Source organism: Chelon labrosus (assembly GCF_963514085.1).
Source record: "Chelon labrosus genome assembly, chromosome: 14".
Lineage (NCBI taxonomy): Eukaryota > Metazoa > Chordata > Actinopteri > Mugiliformes > Mugilidae > Chelon > Chelon labrosus.
This window is the reverse complement of record NC_140347.1, coordinates 1,486,539-1,506,901: the sequence shown is the minus strand read 5'-3', so window position 1 is coordinate 1,506,901 and position 20,363 is coordinate 1,486,539. Positions and strand designations below refer to the sequence as shown.

Here is a 20,363-nt window from a genome sequence, read left to right as displayed (position 1 = left end):
GCTAGAAATGGAAAGTTAGAACAGCAGGTGGATTCAGAATTCAACAAGTTTATTGTCATAGACACAGCAAAGGTTCCACTGGGCAATGAAATTCTCCCTCTGAGAGTTCCCTTCACACTAAACTAAAATAAACAACTAAACTAACATGAAGGAAATAAACTGAGTCTAAGCTTAGAAAAATAAGGATCCATTTCTGAAGCTCTCTGCTGAATGATCTGATTCCTCTACAACAGCGACACCTGCTGGAAAACCTGCATCACAGCATGAAGACACAGAAAAACAAAAGAGTTTTATTTCCTGTCCTGAAGATTTCAGAATATATCAGCAGCAACAACAACACTGTATTCTTCTTGTTTTATGGTCGATTTTATTGTGAAGAGACTTTGGACACACCTCATTTCCTCTCCTGTACAGAGTCCAGGTGAGTTTAAGGCCCCGCCCATTAAAACTACCTGTGAACAGAAGAGAAGCAGCTTCTTTCCTCCACACACGAAGGTAGAAAGAGTCAGTAAATCAACCTGAGGTGAGTTCAGCAGGTGAGAGTCCAACATCTGTAAATGATTAACTGGATCATCATCATCTTTCTTCATCTTTAACCGAAACACGGAGGAAACGTGGCCTCAGGTTAGAAACCATTTCAAGTTGATCAAGTTAACCTGGTTTAAACATTTAATGTCATTTAAAAACGATGCGGACAAACTTCCAACATGTGGTGTTTGTAAATGACTTTAATCAAATGAGATCAGACTGGTTTCCTCTCTAACGCTGCTCTCCTGACTATTAGTTTCTGTTCATTTAAACCCAACCGACTCATCTAGAGGACAGATATCAGTAGATCTGCTTTAAGTTCTGTTTTTAAAAGTTGACACAGCTCAATAAATAAAATGAATACTAAAAACTGGCAGGTCAATTCAGATTAACAGATGTGTTGATAAGGCTGGCGTTATGGAACCAGGAAGTGAATTCTGGTGAAATGATTCATTCATCTGTTTATTTAAATAATTTAATTTGTTTGAATATCTAAACAGAAAAGAAAAAAAACTATTAAAAATGTCCTGAAACATGATTACATGCAGCATTTAAACATGATAGAGAACGATAACAGAAACCCATAGTTAATGATTGATTATAAACTACTAGAATATGAATGCAAGGACAATAAAACAGAAGAGGGTCTGTGCATTTGTTCATATTTCAAGTTTGCTTTTTAAACCTGGAAAAAGATAGTTATTAGATTCTTTTATTTTATAAAAAATGTAATTAAATTAATTTTTTTTAAAACTGTGAAAAATGTTCATATTAAACTTTTCATTTATTGTCCTTGAATGAACCAGGAAGTAGTCTCCATGGTGACTGCTGGTCCACTGCACTCACATGCGTGAATCATTATGTTCAGCACCTCATAGTATTCACTTCTAAATCTACAAGTGTAGCTTTTGAAAGTTTAGATTTTAAATAATAACTGTGACAGACAATGGAGCTCTTCAGAGAGTGATTTCAGTCGTGGAGAGTACTGGTTGTTTGACTTGTTAGTGACTCAACTCAAACTTTATTAACAAAATAAATTGATTTAAAAGTTGCTGAAATTTCTCCTAAATTCACCTGAAACACCTGCAGGATGTAACTGACTGTGAACAACTTTTACTGACTGTCAGGAACTACTTTGAACCTCAGGATGTTTTGTGAATCTGGTTCTAGTTTAGTTAATGTTTATATAGTTATTACCATCTAGTGGACAGATGTAGAACTACATCATCTCATATGGATCATGTCAGTCAGGTAAGAGAGAGGAACGAGGAAACAGTTCCCTCTGACTGCAGGGAACCTCCCACTGGTTAAACTGGTTTTAACGTCACTCTGATGTGTTTACAGACTCTGAAGTTATGAGGAAGTGACGACGTCCTCAGATCAAATCCAGGACTGATGAGAGAGAATGAGCAGCTTCTTCTCAACACATGAAGGTGGAAAGTGTCTGAAAGTCGACCTGAAGTGAGTTCAACAGGTGAGAATCCTACCAGAGAAATCTGGAAATGTCTCATTAACTGGATCACTGCGATTCTATTCAGTTCATGTCAATTCTTTACTGAACAGAGGAACATTTATGGATCATGATTATCTATTTTTGAATATCTATTTGACATTAGATATAGGGGCGTATAGGGTCGGCACAGTGGCGGCACAGTGGAGAGGTGGTTAACACTGATGCCTCACAGTGAGAAGGTCCCGGGTTTGAATCTATGGGCTGACTGGTTCCTTTCTGTGTGTAGTCTGCATGTTCTCCCTGTGTCTGCGTGGGTTCTCTCCAGGTTCTCCAGCTTCCTCCCACCATCCAAAGACATGCTGGTTAGGTTCATTGGTGATTCTAAATTGGCCGTAGGTGTGAGTGTGAATGGTTGTCTGTCTCTCTGTGTTAGCTCTGCGATAGACTGGTTCAGAAGATGAATGAATGAATGAATTTTCAGGTATACAGATCATTAATAGCTTAGTGAGTTAGAAAAAGTCATATATGTGTTTTACTGGTGAATAAAAGATGAAGTGATTTTAACCTGAGCGGATGCAGGATGTGTCAGAACTGGTCTGACAGCTTGGATCAGACATAGCTGAAGATTACCTACTGTATCTTCCTTCTATATACTTACACACGATCAGCCATAACTTTATGACCACCTTCCTAATATTGTCTACCTTGTGGCGACTCATCAGATAATGGACATGGGCCTTCTGAGGGTGTCCTGAGGTGTCTGGCAACAGATTGTTGTTAGTGGGGGACCTTTGAGGGGAGGGGCCTCTGTGGATCATCCCACAGATACTTGAGTTTGGGATCTAGTGAATTTGGAGGCCAGGTCAACACCTTGTGCTGTTCTTCATGTTTTTTTTTTTTTGTTGTTGTTGTTCCGAAAGTGTTCTTGTGTGTGTGTCTGTGTCAGGCTGCATCCTGCTGGGGATGGCTGCTGCCATCAAGGAGTGTCATTGCTATGGGGTGGGGGTGCCTGGTCTGGTCTAGGTGGGTGCTACATGTCTGAGTAACATCCACACCAATGAATGTACCAGACGTATCCCAGTAGCCCTACTGATATGATATGGCTGAAAAAATGTATCATGATATAAGTGTTTGATGTCAGTCGATATCGATAATTATTGATTCGGTTTTTTTTTAATCTATCCTACCCAGACTTCTCAACTGTGCTGAGTGGGAGCATGTCCTTCTCTAAATGATACGCCACTGCATCCGTTATTTCTTTATATTGCTTTGATGTTTTGTCGTATGACACTGCTGCCGTGTACCTCTAGATCAGAGGTTGAGCTAGACTTTTTCGTTGTCTGTCATTTTGACTGACAGGGTCATAAAAATCCCGTCATAACCCATTTTTACCCGTCACTTTAATTTTTTAAAATGATAACAATGACATATTCAATGGCATTTAATTTTCATTCATTTTTAATTAATATTCAGTAGCGGTGGAAAAAAGATTCGGCTCATATAACCGGTCATCAAAGACGACTCAAGAATCATGAATCTAGAATCTATTTAACCGGCTCAGTTGAGTCCTACCACGTTTGATTGATATATAATCAATAAACGGCTCCATTCAAACATCTTACATCTCACTCGGCAGAAAAACAAAAAGTACTACCCGACTTGACAACTAGCAAACTAAGGCACTCAGACACTCACTCACTAACCCACAATACGCAGAGAAACGAAACTTAACCGACTTGTAACCGCTGCTCGTGGATCCCTGCTTAACCAAGAGTCAGCAGCCACTCACTCGGCCGGCAGAGAAACAAAACTTAACTGACTCTTACACCACTAATCAAGAGAGACAAGCCAATTAATATGCTCACTCGACACCAAGTTTGTAGACAACATCGGTCTGACTCTTGTCTGACTTAAAATAACCAAAATATTACCAAACTGGTGACATGACCTTTCCTTTTTTATCTACAATTTCCTCTCGCGCTGTCTCACTCATATTCTCCTTTCACTCCATGCCGTTCTTTTTTTGTTGTTGTTGTTGTTGATGCCACCAACCTGGCTTAGCTGGGCTGTGATAGGTCGAGAGACTAAAGCCCTTCCTCTGCCTACAGCCCCCAGAATGACTTGCAGTTCTGGCTCGGGGTTTTCTTCCTATTTTTCTCTAACGGGGTTCAAGTGAAACGTATTTTCTATTGATATCGATATCGATCACGTGTCTATCTAGCCTTTCTGTGTGGAGTTTGCATGTTCCCCATGTGTCTGCGTGGGTTCTCTCCAGGTTCTCCTGCTTCCTCCCACCGTCCAAAGACATGCTGGTTAGGTTCATTGGTGATTCTAAACTGGCCGTAGGTGTGAGTGTCTCTCTGTGTTAGCCCTGTGATAGACTGGAGACCTGTCCAGGGTGGACCCCCCTCTAGACCAATGACAGCTGGGGTAGACTGGAGACCTGTCCAGGGTGGACCCCACCTCTAGACCAATGACAGCTGGGATAGACTGGAGACCTGTCCAGGGTGGACCCCCCTCTAGACCAATGACAGCTGGGGTAGACTGGAGACCTGTCCAGGGTGGACCCCCCTCTAGACCAATGACAGCTGGGATAGACTGGAGACCTGTCCAGGGTGGACCCCCCTCTAGACCAATGACAGCTGGGGTAGACTGGAGACCTGTCCAGGGTGGACCCCACCTCTAGACCAATGACAGCTGGGATAGGCTCCAGCAGACCCCACAACACTTCACAGGAACAAGCGGTTACAGAAGATGAATTAATTAATGGATGATAAATTTGTGTATAGTTTGACCTTGTAAAGAAAATAAAAGGAAATGTTTGTTTTGTGTTTGTAGGAAGATCAAACTTCAGAAATAAGACTCTCCTGTATCCAGCTGTGTCCATGGAGAGAGACCAGTCTAAAAGTCAACCTGTTGACTACAAACAGCAGTCAGCTGATCCAAGGTAAGAAATCAAAACTGAGGTCAAGTAAAGTATCTTACACATTTTAGCAGCAGGATTCATCTGAGTCCCAAGCAGTTCCCAGGCCACATTTGTTATAAACCAGTGAATTCTAGGTTTACATCAGGAAACTCTCCCAGCTGGTTAAGTCATGTAAACCTCCAAGGGAAGGTGCCCATGAGGGAGTTATCTGGTGAGGAGATATCCTCAACAGATGCTAGAACCACCTCAACAGCCCCTTGACTGTCTGTAAGGATCTATTATGACTGATGTCTAACTGGGAAGTTCTTTCATGATCCATTTTCTAAGATGGCCATTATCAGCCTCAGTGACTTTGACTCCACATATTTTCCCTTTCAGTTCACAACACTTACTCAGTTAGACCTTAAAAATGAAAATTAATGAAAATCCACTCCGCTCCACTCTGCTATGTTGGGTGTCTTTTAAAACAATATATTAGCTACTCTTTAGAGCTAACTAGTTACCCTCGGCCAACATGCAGCCAAACATCGAATTTCACAGTCAACGTGTCAGAGTTTCTTCTTATGTCTTAATATTCAAGAGGTAAAAACCCAATGTGGAACACTTTGTTATTAATTGGAATTAATTGTTCTCGGTTTGCCCCCAGGTGTGGTGGTGGCGTTTTTGGTTCGTTTTTTTTTGTCAGATTTTATTGTGTCTTTTTCCCCCCAGAGTGGCGGCGCCTTTAGTTTGTTTGTGGCAGTCGGGTCTGGTCTGTTGTGTTTAGTATGCAACCAGCATTTTTAGTTGCCAATAGTATTATTTTAGAGTAAAGAATCGTTATTTTACTCATGGTAATCAGTCTCTGTGTTGCTTTCCTTTTCACGTGAACTATTTTTCTTTTGTTTTCCTCCTCTCATCCCCTGGTTAAACACTCGGGAGGTAACAGTGCAGATTTACAGTTCACTTCAATACTGGGGCTTCTAGCCACAGTGTGCAACATTTTAAACATGGCAGGAGTGTGTCTGTTAAAGATATTTGTTTTGATCAAGGATGTTTCTCCACAGACCTGCAGCAGTAAAATAAAACACAAATCAATGTGACTGAGCAGAGTTTGGACATGATCCAGTCTGAACATGAGATCCAGTCTGGTTTCTCAGATAGCAAATCATCTGTGGTTTCATTGGGTCCTTTGAGATCCTAGTGCTGTCTACATTCTGGAAAAAAATCTGAATTAACTTTTATCTTATTAATGAAATAAATCAGAGATGGTCTCAGTGCAGTAGCATATTAATCCAGATGTGTTTATACAAATATTGGTGTTCACCAAACTCTTTATACTGTATCTAGAACAATTAAATATCTACACATGTTTCCTTGAGCTTGTCCTGTTATTTGAATTCAACATTAAACATTGTATTTACATATTATATCCTGTGTTTGTAGGAGGATCCATCAACAGAAACATGATTCTCCTGAATACAGCTGTGTGTCCATGAAGAGTGACCGGTCTATGGGACGACCTATGAACTTCAAAGATGAACAGCAGTCTGATGATCCAGGGTAAGACAAGCAGCATTTATCTGACAAACACAGGACTTTACATCAAAACATTCAACAATAAAACTGAAACATATACTGTATAAAGAATGTATGTGTGTTAATGTGTGTTAATCCATGTTGTGTTTTAACAGGATCCATCAGCAAAAACCAGATCCCTCTGGAATCACATCTGTGTCCATGAAGAGTGACCGGTCTATGGGACGACCTATGAACTTCAAAGATGAACAGCAGTCTGATGATCCAGGGTCAGAATGAACACAGATCTATTAATCATTATTCAGTTCTGTTCATTAGACTGTCATGTTTTAGTCCAGAGTTTATCTGTCATTTAGTTTCCTCTGTTAAAACACCACATTCAGTAATCAGAGCAGTGTTTGTTGTTCTCATCTTGTGTTTGTGGCATCAATAAAATGATGATCATCACCAAAGTGTGTTTGTTAAAGAAGTTAGTTTGAATCAAAGATGTTTCTCCACAGACTTCAGCAGCAGATCTCAGTGGTTTCCAGTGATCATCATCACAAAGACCTGGACTCCATATTCATGGTGAGTAAATGTTCAATCACAGCTACTACTGCTAACCTCAACAACCACAAACTAGCATTCTGGTTGGAGAAGTCTTCATGTTGAATGCTGTCAACAAGCAGCCTTTCAGATCAACATGATTGTGTTCTGATCATTTAAGTTGGATTATTATTCTGTTCCAGCTGCTGGAGGAGAACATCATCAGTTTTATGAAGAATGAGCTGAAGAAGATGCAGAAGGTTCTGAGTCCAGATTACCCAGAAAGCTTAGAGAGTCAGAGGGAGGATAAGGAGGTGTTGGAGGGTGAGGATGAAGAGCAGAGGAGGAGCAGAAGAGATTTATTTCTGGAGATCACAGTGAACTTCCTGAGGAGAATGAAGCAGGAGGAGCTGGCTGACTGTCTGCAGAGCAGTAAGAGGATTTAACAGCTTTAACTTGATGGAAAGAGGAAATGGAGGAAACATGGGAGAAGTTTCTATTTCTAGACTCTGATGTTAATATGATGAAAACATCTGAATCACATCTATGAATTCTTCTGGACTGAAAACAGTCACATGTGAATGTTATTAAAATGAATGAGTTCACTGATTCATCACATTTCTTGTTCATTCAGGAACTCGTGCTCCAGAGTGTGGACGTAAAGTTAAATCTACTCTGAAGGAGAAGTTCCAGTGTGTGTTTGAGGGGATTGCTAAAGCAGGAAACTCAACCCTTCTGAATGAGATCTACACAGAGCTCTACATCACAGAGGGAGGGACTGCAGAGGTCAATGATGAACATGAGGTCAGACAGATTGAAACAGCATCCAGGAAACCAGACAGACCAGAAACAAGCATCAGACAAGAAGACCTCTTTAAAGCCTCACCTGGAAGACATGGACCAATCAGGAGAGTGATGACAAAGGGAGTGGCTGGCATTGGGAAAACAGTCTTAACACAGAAGTTCACTCTGGACTGGGCTGAAGACAAAGCCAAAGAGAGAAAGTTCAGCTTGGTGGAACTTATTCATCACTTCTTTACTGAAACCAAAGAAGCAGGAATCTGCCGATTTGAAAAGTTCCAGGTTGTGTTCATCTTTGACGGTCTGGATGAGTGTCGACTTCCTCTGGACTTCCACAACACTGAGATCCTGACTGATGTTACAGAGTCCACCTCAGTGGATGTGCTGCTGACAAACCTCATCAGGGGGAAACTGCTTCCCTCTGCTCGCCTCTGGATAACCACACGACCTGCAGCAGCCAATCAGATCCCTCCTGAGTGTGTTGACATGGTGACAGAGGTCAGAGGGTTCACTGACCCCCAGAAGGAGGAGTACTTCAGGAAGAGATTCAGAGATAAGAAGCAGGCCAGCAGGATCATCTCCCACATCAAGACATCACGAAGCCTCCACATCATGTGTCACATCCCAGTCTTCTGCTGGATCACTGCTACAGTCCTGGAGGATGTGTTGAAAACCAGAGAGGGAGGAGAGCTGCCCAAGACCTTGACTGAGATGTACATCCACTTCCTTGTGGTTCAGGCCAAAGTGAAGAAGGTCAAGTATGATGGAGGAGCTGAGACAGATCCACACTGGAGTCCAGAGAGCAGGAAGATGATTGAGTCTCTGGGAAAACTGGCTTTTGATCAGCTGCAGAAAGGAAACCTGATCTTCTATGAATCAGACCTGACAGAATGTGATATCGATATCAGAGCAGCCTCAGTGTACTCAGGAGTGTTCACACAGATCTTTAAAGAGGAGAGAGGACTGTACCAGGACAAGGTGTTCTGCTTCGTCCATCTGAGCGTTCAGGAGTTTCTGGCTGCTCTTCATGTCCATCTGACTTGCATCAACTCTGATGTCAACCTGATGGAAGAACAACAAACTACATCTCTGAAGTCTAAAGTCTTTAGAAACAAACCTAAACTAACACGTCTCCATCAGAGTGCTGTGGACAAGGCCTTACAGAGTCCAAATGGACACCTTGACTTGTTCCTCCGCTTCCTCCTAGGTCTTTCACTGCAGACCAATCAGACTCTCCTACGAGGCCTGCTGACACAGACAGGAAGTAGCTCACAGACCAATCAGGAAACAGTCCAGTACATCAAGGAGAAGATCAGTGAGAATCTGTCTGCAGAGAGAAGCATCAATCTGTTCCACTGTCTGAATGAACTGAATGATGGTTCTCTAGTGGAGGAGATCCAACAGTCCCTGAGATCAGGAAGTCTCTCCACAGATAAACTGTCTCCTGCTCAGTGGTCAGCTCTGGTCTTCATCTTACTGTCATCAGAAGAAGATCTGGACGTGTTTGACATGAAGAAATACTGTGCTTCAGAGGAGGCTCTTCTGAGGCTGCTGCCAGTGGTCAAAGCCTCCAACAAAGCTCTGTAGGTGGATTTAGGAACTATTTGAAACATGATTAATTTGGTAAATGACAAATAAAACATTTGATGTTGATTCTTCTTCAGGCTGAGCAGTTGTAACCTCTCAGAGAGAAGCTGTGAAGCTCTGTCCTCAGTTCTCAGCTCCCAGTCCTCCAGTCTGAGAGAGCTGGACCTGAGTAACAACAACCTGCAGGATTCAGGAGTGAAGCTGCTGTCTGCTGGACTGGAGAGTCCTCACTGTAAACTGGAAACTCTCAGGTCAGGATACAGCTGGTTGTTAATCAGTTAACCCTATAGGGCACTCATTGAAATATTTGAAAATTCAGTATTTCAACCCAATAGTGTTGTTGAAGGGCTTGAGAAAACGTTTTTACTGTTGTGACCATTTTCATATCAAGCGCTTTTGTAGAAATTAAGTTACCATATATGGTTAGTTACCCTTAAGTGGTAAGGGCTTCTCCTTGAGTGTCTGATATTTTTCTATCTCCAGTCTGTCAGGTTGTCTGGTCACAGAGGAAGGCTGTTCTTCTCTGGCCTCGGCTCTGAGCTCCAACCCCTCCCATCTGAGAGAGCTGGACCTGAGCTACAACCATCCAGGAGACAAGGGAGTGAAGCTGCTGTCTGCTGGACTGGAGGATCCACTCTGGAGACTGGACACTCTCAGGTATGGACAAAAAAACGGAGCTCACACAGAAAGAGTCTATACTGATGAGGTTCAGTCTGTTTCTGTGTCTCACTGATAAACTGATGAACTCTGCTTCATGTTGAACAGCAGTTAGGACTCATGTTGGATAGAAAATCATTCTGACTGTGTTTCTTCCTCCAGGATGGACCATGGTGGAGAGCAGAGGTTAAAACCTGATGTCAGGAAGTGTAAGTTTGATTAATGATGATAAAACATCAAAGTGTCAGTTTGTCTTTAAATCCAAAGCTGATAGTTGTGGTATTTATTCATTCAAACATCACTGACAAGAGAATCCTGACTAAAAGTATCATCATTAAACTTTCTATTAATGAACAACAGATCAGTGAGTAACGAAAGAATAAATCCATCAGATGTGTCAGATGATAAACTGCAGCTGTGTTGTGTCTTTTTCTGTCCATCAGATTTCTGTCAACTTGAAGTGGACACAAACTCAGTCAACACAAACCTCAAACTGTCTGACAACAACAGGAAGGTGACACATGTGGAGGAGAAGCAGCCATATCCTGATCATCCAGACAGATTTGACAGTTGTTATCAGCTGCTGTGTAGAAATGTTCTGACTGGTCGCTGTTACTGGGAGGTTGAGTGGAGAGGAGATGTTGATATATCAGTAAGTTACAGAGGAATCAGAAGAAGAGGCAACATGAATAACAGCTGGTTTGGAGGAAATGATAAGTCCTGGAGTCTGTTCTGCTCTGATCGTCATGGTTACTCTGTCTGTCACAATAACATACGAACATCCATCTCCTCCTCCTCTGTCTCTAACAGAGTATCAGTGTATGTGGACTGTCCTGCTGGAACTCTGTCCTTCTACAGAGTCTCCTCTGACAAACTGATCCACCTCTACACCTTCAACACCACATTCACTCAACCTCTCTATCCTGGATTTGGGTTTGTCTTTTTGTCATATGGTTCCTCAGTGTCTCTGTGTTCTCTGTCGGAAGGAGAGTCTTTGAAGTGACAGCAGCTTCAACTCTGAGCTTTAAATGTTGATGGTGGATGATGTTTCTCTTCGGTTTGCAGTTGAATCACTGATTGTGATTTGATGTCAGAATATGTTTATTAGTGAAATGATCTGATAACCAATCACTTCTATATGGATAATCCTGGACACATAAAGATCAAACTAAGAGATCTCATGTCTGAAACCGGTTATTGTAAATTTTGATTCACAATGAATTTAGTGAATTCAGATGACAAGTTTTCCTATTAAAATATTCTACTCTTTGACCACACTGCTACCTAATCAGCCTTGAACAACTTTTCCACAACCACTGGATTTGTCTTAAGACATGGTTGTTTAATGAGAACCTACTCATTGTATCAGTTGGGGTTAAATAATGTGTTGCCAGCTGAAAGATAATCACCCATGCAGTAATTATCCAAAAGGAGGCTACTCGATTCTACATCAGCATAATGATTCAAAACAGACCTCGGTATCCAAACACAGGCTCAGTTTTTGCGAAGCCTTTCATAGACTCCTGACTTGCAGGTCATGTGAAGAGTTCTGAAAAGGCTACAAGATAAACCGTATATTTTATTTTATTTACGTGCAATGTTTATGGTCCACCATGAGAGCTGAAAGTCCCAAGTTTGGATGCTCTGGAAAAATAACACCTGAAGTCCCAGCAATTTCATGTCTGGGGGGTATGTTAATTGGTCAGACATCTGCGTCAAGAAGACCTTGAGTAGTTCTTAAAAGGAGCAGCAGAGATATGGAGTAAGGCATGATAGTACCACCCAAAGGCTCTGAATATAACTTAAAGGTTTTTTATATAGAAAGTTGCAGAAGGGATAACACCATGAAAATTGTATTAAAGTGCTGTAAATAACTATGAGTCTGTAAATTTGTTCCAGAATTATTTGGAGTTTCTCGTTAACTTTGTGAATGTCTCCAGATTTCTGATTGTTCAGTCGTGTTATCTTTTATCTTATTATCTTTTACGTCTTGTATATAAATTCAAGCACTACAGAGTGTTTTCAGACTAGCTGACCTAAGACACAAGCCTGATTGATGGTCATCCTTTCAGCATGTCCTCCATCTTATGAATCTCCATTAGAATGATTCTTGTCTTCTTGGTCTGATGAAGGATCTTCTTCCTCAGTGCAAACTCCACACAGAAAGACTCAATCGGCCCATGGATTTGAACCCGGGACCTTCTTGCTGTAAGGCATCAGTGCTAACTACCTTGCCACTGTGCCGCCCAAGTCAAGTTTTTATTCATTTTTTGTAATATTTCACAAAGTCTTTACTTAATAGAAGTTTGGAAGGTTCTTGTTAAGTAATACGATTGTGTTTTAACCTGTTCAACAAATCTAATAAAAAAAACATTTAGTAAGATTAAAAAAAAGTTTAGTAAGATTATCCAAGTTTAAACACAAAGGAATGAGAACTACCAGTGAACACCTTTCATATCTGGCTGCTTCCAAAGCACAGCTTTACTTATACCTTTACTTTATCTTACCTGTATTTTATCATTGTTACAGACCAGTGTATAGCTGCCTGTGTGTATGTTTAACCTGTCATGGATGGAACATCAAAATTGGTGCCCCGTGTGAGGCCTGTTAGTAGTGATGGTCCTCAAACACCCAAGGCTCCGACACATGCGCGGTAACTCATGAAGCAATTGTGTCGAACCACTGTGCCAAGACGTGGTTCAGTCACGTGACTAGTGACATTTGAAGCACTTGAGTGACATTCGAATCAGTTCAAGTGCTTCAGCGGGCAAACGAATCGCCTGAGGGGTTCGGTTTGTCATGTGAATCACCTGGTGGGATCGAGTGTGTTCAGGGATATCCCGGATATCCTATCCCTATTTAGTGGTGTTAATTTGAATGTTTCTTTGCAGAGTATGGTTTGTTGCTGTTGTTGGTGTTAGTTGCTTTGAGAGTTAGTAGTGTTGTATCAGATTGCATATTTTGTAAATTACCGAAGGTTCATAGAGCGTAGTAGTGACCTAAATCAAAACCGTCCAACGACAAAAGCCCCAAATGAAAGGGGCTAGTGGTACATTGAAAAAACAACAGTCTTCCGTTAGTGAAGTAAGGGTTCGATTCCCATTAATTGTTTTTTTATGTATTTTATTGTTATATGTATAAAATGTATTTATTATCAGCTTTAAACCACATATCCATGTAATGTAGTCAAACAGGAACGTGCATGGCAAACCAAGTCCCATACAAGCGTGAACCAGTAAGACACGTCTCGATTGCACTACATTTTATTGTCCACTAGATGTCCTAATAGAGCACTGTGTCACTGAAGCTTCGAGTAATAAACCTTTTTTTGAATCACGTGTTGAGGCTTCAACAAAGCCTCGATTTCACATCACTACCTGTTAGTAAACCTCATTTTCTCTCTCTCTTCAAATATAATATCTCCAAAGAAGATATCCAGAGATGACAAAATCAGACTTTGTTGTATCATTAAGGTTCACAGTCAACTGAGCATCAAGAAGAAAGCAATTCAAGTAAAGTAATAGTCTAGACTGCCATAAATACTCCAAGTCAAAAGTTCTACCTGTCATGACCTGGCTCGTAAGCCATGACAAAAAAAACTGAGAAACACAGTTTAAACATAAAGGTTAACTGATTTATTTCAACAAACCAAAAATCAAACCGTAAGAATTAATGAGGTTTGAGTGTGAGTATCAGTGTGTCTGTCGATGGGTGCATGATAATGTATGTGAATTGTTGAAAGGTGCTAACATAAAGCAAATAGGCCGAGGCCAACAGAACAAAAACCCATGCCGGAGGAATCCGGATTGAAGAGCAGAGAGGGGGTGAAGACCATGACTGACAGATCTTATAGGCTAAGGGAGACTGGCCAGGTGCTCCCAATTGCCCAAATTGAGGCCCGCCCACTGAGGTACCTGCAGGAACAGACAAACAACAACGCAAGGAGGAAACACAGAACAGGTCCTAGTAGCAGGTGGCCGTCACATACCTTATTCAAAATGCCACTGACTCCATTATTCATCTGAACGACCGGAACAAACAAACTTCCTGGTTTAAATAAACTTTGTCTCATCTTAAATATTTCTAAAGTAAATCATCACAGCAGTATGTGACACATTTATAGTTCTGTATTTGGAGCTTTGATTTCTTACTTGATGGAGGAATCAAACTTCTCCAGCTCCTCCATTCAAATCAATCTACGCTGTCACATCTGCTGGTCCACACATTCAACCACTGAGGAAGAATATGAACACACTGCTGCTCCATACTGTCTGGATTTGTTCAGCATCGTTCCAGTGGAATCCAGAGTCTTCTGTTACCTGGACTTTGAATCAGAAACTAATTTGATGGAACAATGAGTTTGATCTTTGACTCATTCAGCTTCGCAGTTGTATTATGGTTCATGGAACTGTCACATGTTGAGATCTGATTCAGTTTCCCTATCTGACCACATAACCACAATCTGAACAATCTGGAGGGAGTGAAGGAGGCGTCACGTCCTCATAGTATTAATTTATAAATAAATACATGCGGACAATTTGGTTTCTTTAATAATTGATCTTAAATATTAATTGTTTTAACTTGTTAGTGACTCAACTGAAACTTTATGAACAAAGTATATATATATATGTTGAGAGTTGCTGAAATTTCTTCTAAATTCATCTCAAACACCTGCAAGATGTGACTTTTACTGACTTTTAGGAACTACTTTGAACCTCAGGGTGTTTTGTGAATCTGGTTCTAGTTTAGTTAATGTTTATATAGTTATTACCATCTAGTGGACAGATGTGGAACTACATCATCTCATATGGATCATGTCAGTCAGGTAAGAGAGGAACAAGGAAACAGTTCCCTCTGACTGCAGGGAACCTCCCACTGGTTAAACTGGTTTTAACGTCACTCTGATGTGTTTACAGACTCTGAAGTTATGAGGAAGTGACGACGTCCTCAGATCAAATCCAGGACTGATGAGAGAGAATGAGCAGCTTCTTCTCAACACATGAAGGTGGAAATTGTCTGAAAATCAATCTGAAGTGAGATCAACAGGTGAGAATCCTACCAGAGAAATCTGGAAATGTCATTGAATGTCAGTGAATGTCATTCACTGGACCACTCTGATTATATTCAGTTCATGTTGCTTCTTTACTGAACAGTGGAATATTTATGGATCATGATTATCTATTTCTAAATATCTATTTGACATTTGCAGGTATACAGATCATTAAGAACTTAATGAGTTTTAAAAAACCTGTCATTTCTGTGTTTTACTGGTGGATCGCTGAAGTAGCGAAACTGAGCTCACTGAGGATGCAGGATGTGTCAGAACTGGTCTGACAGCTTGGATCAGACATGGCTGAAGATTACCTACTGTATCTTCCTTCTATATACTTATACACGATCAGCCATAACATTATGACCTCCCTCCTAATGTTGTGAAACTCAACCCTTCTGAATGAGATCTACACAGAGCTCTACATCACAGAGGGAGGGACTGCAGAGGTCAATGATGAACATTTTATGTTGATTTTTCTTCAGGCTGGGCAGTTGTAACCTCTCAGAGAGAAGCTGTGAAGCTCTTATTCCAAAATCTGAATGAAATCTGCTACTTTTGAATGGGTGAAGCCTGTTTTTCATCTAAATAGAATAGGAGCTTTTATTAGTGCACAGGTCAGCAGGCAGGGGGCAGCAGTCAGCTGTTAGGTATGAGGAAGCAACTTGAAGAATAACATAAGTGAAAAGTGATTCTGATTACCCTGATATTCAGCTATTGAATGTATTTAAGTACATTTACTCAACTACTAGAAACACTGAGCGCTTAGCTCTTTTTAATTTTACAGGCTTTTCCTCCTCATTATTTACCTGACAGCTACAGTTATTATTTTCTATCTGGATGAAGATTTTAATAATAATAAGCAGGCCATATGATCAAATATGATGCACTCTTGGAGAACACAGTGAGATTCTAAAACAGTAAAATTGATCTCATGTTCTACGGGTTTTAAACCCATAACAATGATTAAAAAAATCAGCAGATCTTCACACAAGTCCTGAAAGTTGAGAACCCAATCAAATACATGAAAAAGAAACATACTTGTGTGTTCGTTTATTCAGGAACAATTGGCCAATTTCCAGGTCCAATGTGTCCAATGTGTCCATGTGTTCAGAAGTGTTTCCATCAATGTAATGAGTCTCAGGTGTGGTTCAGTTCCTGGTTTAGTTTAAATAAATCAGGGATTTGTCTCAGTCTGATCTTCACAACATATGTTTGTAGAAGTGTATGATGGACTTTTCAGAAAATTTTTCAGAAAAAGAGTCATTTTTATGCACAAATGTAGAAAATTCTGAAGGAATACTTTTGAACTGCACTGTATATGATCTTATCTTAGGAACAGATTCTGACAAAAAAAAAAAGGGGTCAAACGCAGATGCAGATTTCATGCATCATTTATGTACTGAGTATATCTGTTTTTAGTCGAATTGCTCACTGAGTGAATATTGCATCACTGTGTCAGAGGTGGGGTTTGGTGAAACAAGCCATCCTCCTCCTTCTGGTCCCGGTCCAGTTGGGGAACCCCGCCCTCGTGCTGTCAGGACTGGAAACTCCACAGATTTAACACAAGCAAGCACAGCAGAGGAAAACACAACTGTCCGACCAGTTCTCTCTTTTAATCCCAGGAGTTTTAACCTTTGGTGAGTCTGATTTCTCTCTGCTGTTTGTGATGCAGCATGTTGCCTTCCCTGTCCTAACCTTTAATCCTCACGTGGTGCTTCTGTCTGCATCTCTCCTGGTTTTTGTGAACTTGGTATTCGATGAAAGGAGTTGGTGCTGCATGGCTTCTTCTAGAGGATGAGTGTACTGTGAACAGACTGATGTGTTAAAGATGAAGCCACATCGGAGCTGCTGTTCTTTTGCTGCTGTAAACAGATGGTTACAGACTCGACCTGTGCTTTGAGACATCCAAAAAATAAATTAGAGACCTTCAGATTGGTCATTTGAGTAATGTAATAGATTATGGACTCATTACGCTCCTGTGGACTCCTGCTGACTGCAAGCATGTTGTGGTCAGATCTAGTTCTTGTCAGAATCAGAGTCTGGTAACTCTCCTTCTGGATTTCATTATGGGGTGTGTTTCAATTGGTACAGAGGAAAAAATACCTCTGAATCTAATGGATAGTCCTCCAACCAATCAGAGATGTTTAGTTGTAAACTGCACTGCCTGGCCAAAAATAAGTCTCCACCTAGATTTAACTGAGCAAATAGGTAGGAGCCTCCTATTGGATAATTACTGCATGGGTGATTATATTTCAGCTGACAACAAGTTATTTAACCCCAACTGATGCAATGAGTAGCTTCTCATTTCTTAAACAACCATGTCTAAAGACACATCCTGTGGTGGTGGAAAAGATGTTAGTCTGTTTGAGAAGGGTCAAATCATTGGCATGCATCAAGCAGAGAAAACATCTAAGGAGATTGAAGAAACTACTAAAACTGGGTTAAGAACTGTCCAACGCATTATTAAAAACTGGAAGGATAGTGGAGAACCATCGTCTTAGAGGAAGAAATGAGGTTGGAAAAAAATCTTGACTGATGGTGATCTGTGATCACTTAAACCTTTGGTGAAATCAAACCACTAATCAGTGAGGCTAAGTGGGAAAAAAAGCTTCAATGTCCAAGGGAGCATGAAGATTGGACTCTGGAGCAATGGAAGAAGGTCATGTGGTCTGATGAGTCCAGATTGACCCTGTTCCAGAGTGATGGGGGCATCAGGGTAAGAAGAGAGGCAGATGAAGTGATGCACCCATCATGCCTAGTGTCTACTGTACAAGCCTGTGGGGGCAGTGCTATGATCTGGGGTTGCTGCAGTTGCTCAGGTCTAGGTTCAGCAACATTATGTGCCTAAAGAATGAGGTCAGCTGACTACCTGAATATACTGAATGACCAGGTTATTCCATCAATGGATCATATTCCAAGATGACAATGCCAGGATTCATGGGGCTCAGAAAGAGAAAGAGTGGTTCAGGGAGCATGAGACATCATTTTCACACATGGATTGGCCACCACAGAGTCCAGACCTTAACCCCATTGAGAATCTTTGGGATGTGCTGGAGAAGGCTTTGTGCAGTGGTCAGACTCTCCCATCATCAATACAAGATCTTGGTGAAAAATGAATGCAACACTGGATGGAAATAAATCTGGAGACACTGGAGAAGATTATTGAAACAATGATACAGAGAATGTGATGAAGGAGGTCCAACAAAATATTAAGTGAGTGACCTTTTTTTTGGACAGGCAGTGTAATTCAACTCCACGGCTGCTCAGATGACGTGTATGACTACTGTTACTTTTCTGACCATCACCATATAAAACTCTGCCCACATGATCTGTTTGGCCCAGCAGATCTTTGCAAACATCCACTGTCCTGTAGACGTCAGCGTCATTAGTACTTACCGAAAACGAGCAACGTTGACAGCTCGTCCACGGTTTGAGCAAAACTGCATCTTTTTAATCACCTATGTAATCATTTCTGATTATAAATTATCTGTTGTCAAATAAGTCAAAGACTTGATGGTAAACCCTTGTGGAAGATAAATTGATGATAAGAGGTTTTTCACCAATGATTCTTCAGATGCACAAGCAGCCCTTTAAGCTGTAATGAAAATAACTGGGCGCTGAATGTTGTGGCAGAAGTTTTCTTTTATGACTGGATGTTTTCTTTTGAAGGACTGCGGTCTCATTAAAATGTCCACATAATGAACACAGCGGTACATTAGCATAGACAAGTCTTTTAGTCGTCATCTTAAATTCCTCAGAGTTGCTTCAGTTGTTGTTTCCACTGCAAGAAACCGAGCATGAAATCCAGCAGCTGTGTCTCCCTTAGAGAATCCTCAAACTGTCCTCTGAACGTCTCAGAGTGAGAAAACATAAAATGTTCTCACTTCCAGGGCGTCAAATTATAATCACAACGTAAATATTCAAACACTTACCCGCTTGGGTTTTACTGTTTCTATTAACAGTGAGTGTCCAAAGTTTGTGGACATGTGTAAATTGTTCACTGCACCACAAAGTTGGGCACAAATAATAATAATAAAAAAAAAAACAGTGATTTCAATGGATTCAAAAAATCTGTATTTTGTTTTTAGAAATGTAACTGTAGCACAGTGTTTAGAGAGGGTTGTCTGCAAACCTGAGGATTAGCAGTTTGATCCCCAGTTGACCACATGCCAAAGTGTCCTTGAGCAACACACTGAACACTGTGTGTGTGCTTGTACGAACAGTAAAGGGCTTTGTGAACCAAACAGTAGAAGACCGTCAAGTAAATACAAAACCATTTAACTGTAAACAAATTTGAGATTCTCCCGCTCTGTTCATACCTTGGATTAACATCCGTCCAGGGGTATACAATCATAAGTGATATATTGGACTGTTCTGATTTTAGAGCACACTGAATGAACAGCACTGTCCATGTGTCTTATTGTAGGCTGTAGGTAGAAATCCATTAGAGACGGACACTGTTAAAACATTCCACTGTGCCCCAAATGATGTCGGTGTTCATTTGCATGCAGATCGTGAAACTGAGACTGGTTCTGAAGAACGGTCTGGAGACACATGTTGAGATGCATTTAAATGCCAAGTCTTAACACTCGTACCTAAAGATGGTCACTTTCCCCAGGATGGATGTTAATGCAAGGTCTGGACAGGGCCTCACTTGGTGTTTCTTGCTGCTAGAGTTTCAGGGTTTGTGGTTGTTTGCGTTGTAAGACGAGCAGCTGAGTTCAGCCCACAGGTCCAACACTGCTCAAATGTGTCCAGAAAACCGCATACAGCCAGGTTTGCCTTCAATGGGAAGCTGGGTGATGCAGCAGAGCCACAGTCATGTTCAAAATGAAGACGACAGTGTTCTGACACAAATAAATATTCTGAGGAAAGCCCAATCTGAAAGGTCCTTCAGTGTGATGTTGTCACAACAGAGGGTTTGAATAAAACACAGTTTCTTCTTAGTAATGTGCCTGAACCATCAGTTTGGTGCTGATGTGACTTTTGGACAGAGACATCATCTTGCTTAAAATCAGCGTGGCTTATTCTGCTCAGTAGACATATTAAGTCCAGTCAGAAATCATAAAAAACTCACACAACAAATTATTGAAAGAAAATAAAAAGAGAAAGTGTCTGCTTCTCTCTGGACAGAAGGATCATTAAAAACCAGGTTGATTCCCAGTGGGGGCTTCAGTGATCAATAAGTGAAACACTCCACTGATCAGAGTGACATGCGGGAGGCCACAGATCATCTCAGGTCTCTTTGTTGAGCAGGACAGACAATAGAAACTTGTTTTCACTGAGCTTGATGCTCCGTTGGTCGAGTGTTCGCT

General features: G+C 41.0%; 3 protein-coding genes across 4 annotated transcripts in view; all 3 read left to right on the top strand.

Annotated features, from left to right (window-relative positions):
- Positions 1 to 9,763, top strand: part of LOC311499746 (protein NLRC3-like) — a 115,785-nt gene extending 106,022 nt beyond the window's left edge. Inside the window, exon 8 of the mRNA XM_084560867.1 lies at positions 9,416 to 9,763. Within this exon, the coding sequence (XP_084416993.1) occupies positions 9,416 to 9,620 (205 nt within the window). The 3' untranslated portion in view covers positions 9,621 to 9,763. The remainder of the gene's footprint in view (positions 1 to 9,415) is intronic.
- LOC311499353 (uncharacterized protein) lies at positions 1,547 to 6,704 on the top strand (the record flags this gene model as incomplete). The annotated part of the gene is made up of 4 exons (XM_084560309.1): positions 1,547 to 2,002; positions 4,820 to 4,928; positions 6,333 to 6,449; positions 6,581 to 6,704. Exons 2-4 carry the CDS (start codon positions 4,867 to 4,869, stop codon positions 6,702 to 6,704), a joined length of 303 nt encoding a protein of 100 aa, XP_084416435.1. The 5' UTR covers positions 1,547 to 2,002; positions 4,820 to 4,866.
- Positions 9,764 to 14,867: 5,104 nt separating the features above from the next.
- Positions 14,868 to 20,363, top strand: part of tiam2b (TIAM Rac1 associated GEF 2b) — a 43,230-nt gene continuing 37,734 nt past the window's right edge. Inside the window, exons 1-2 of one of the 2 annotated variants that reach the window (XM_084560859.1) lie at positions 14,868 to 15,041; positions 16,508 to 16,685. The gene's annotated coding sequence lies outside the window, so the exon portion shown is untranslated. Of the gene's footprint in view, positions 15,042 to 16,363; positions 16,686 to 20,363 lie in introns of those variants that run through there. The other variant, XM_084560858.1, reaches the window with a different exon arrangement.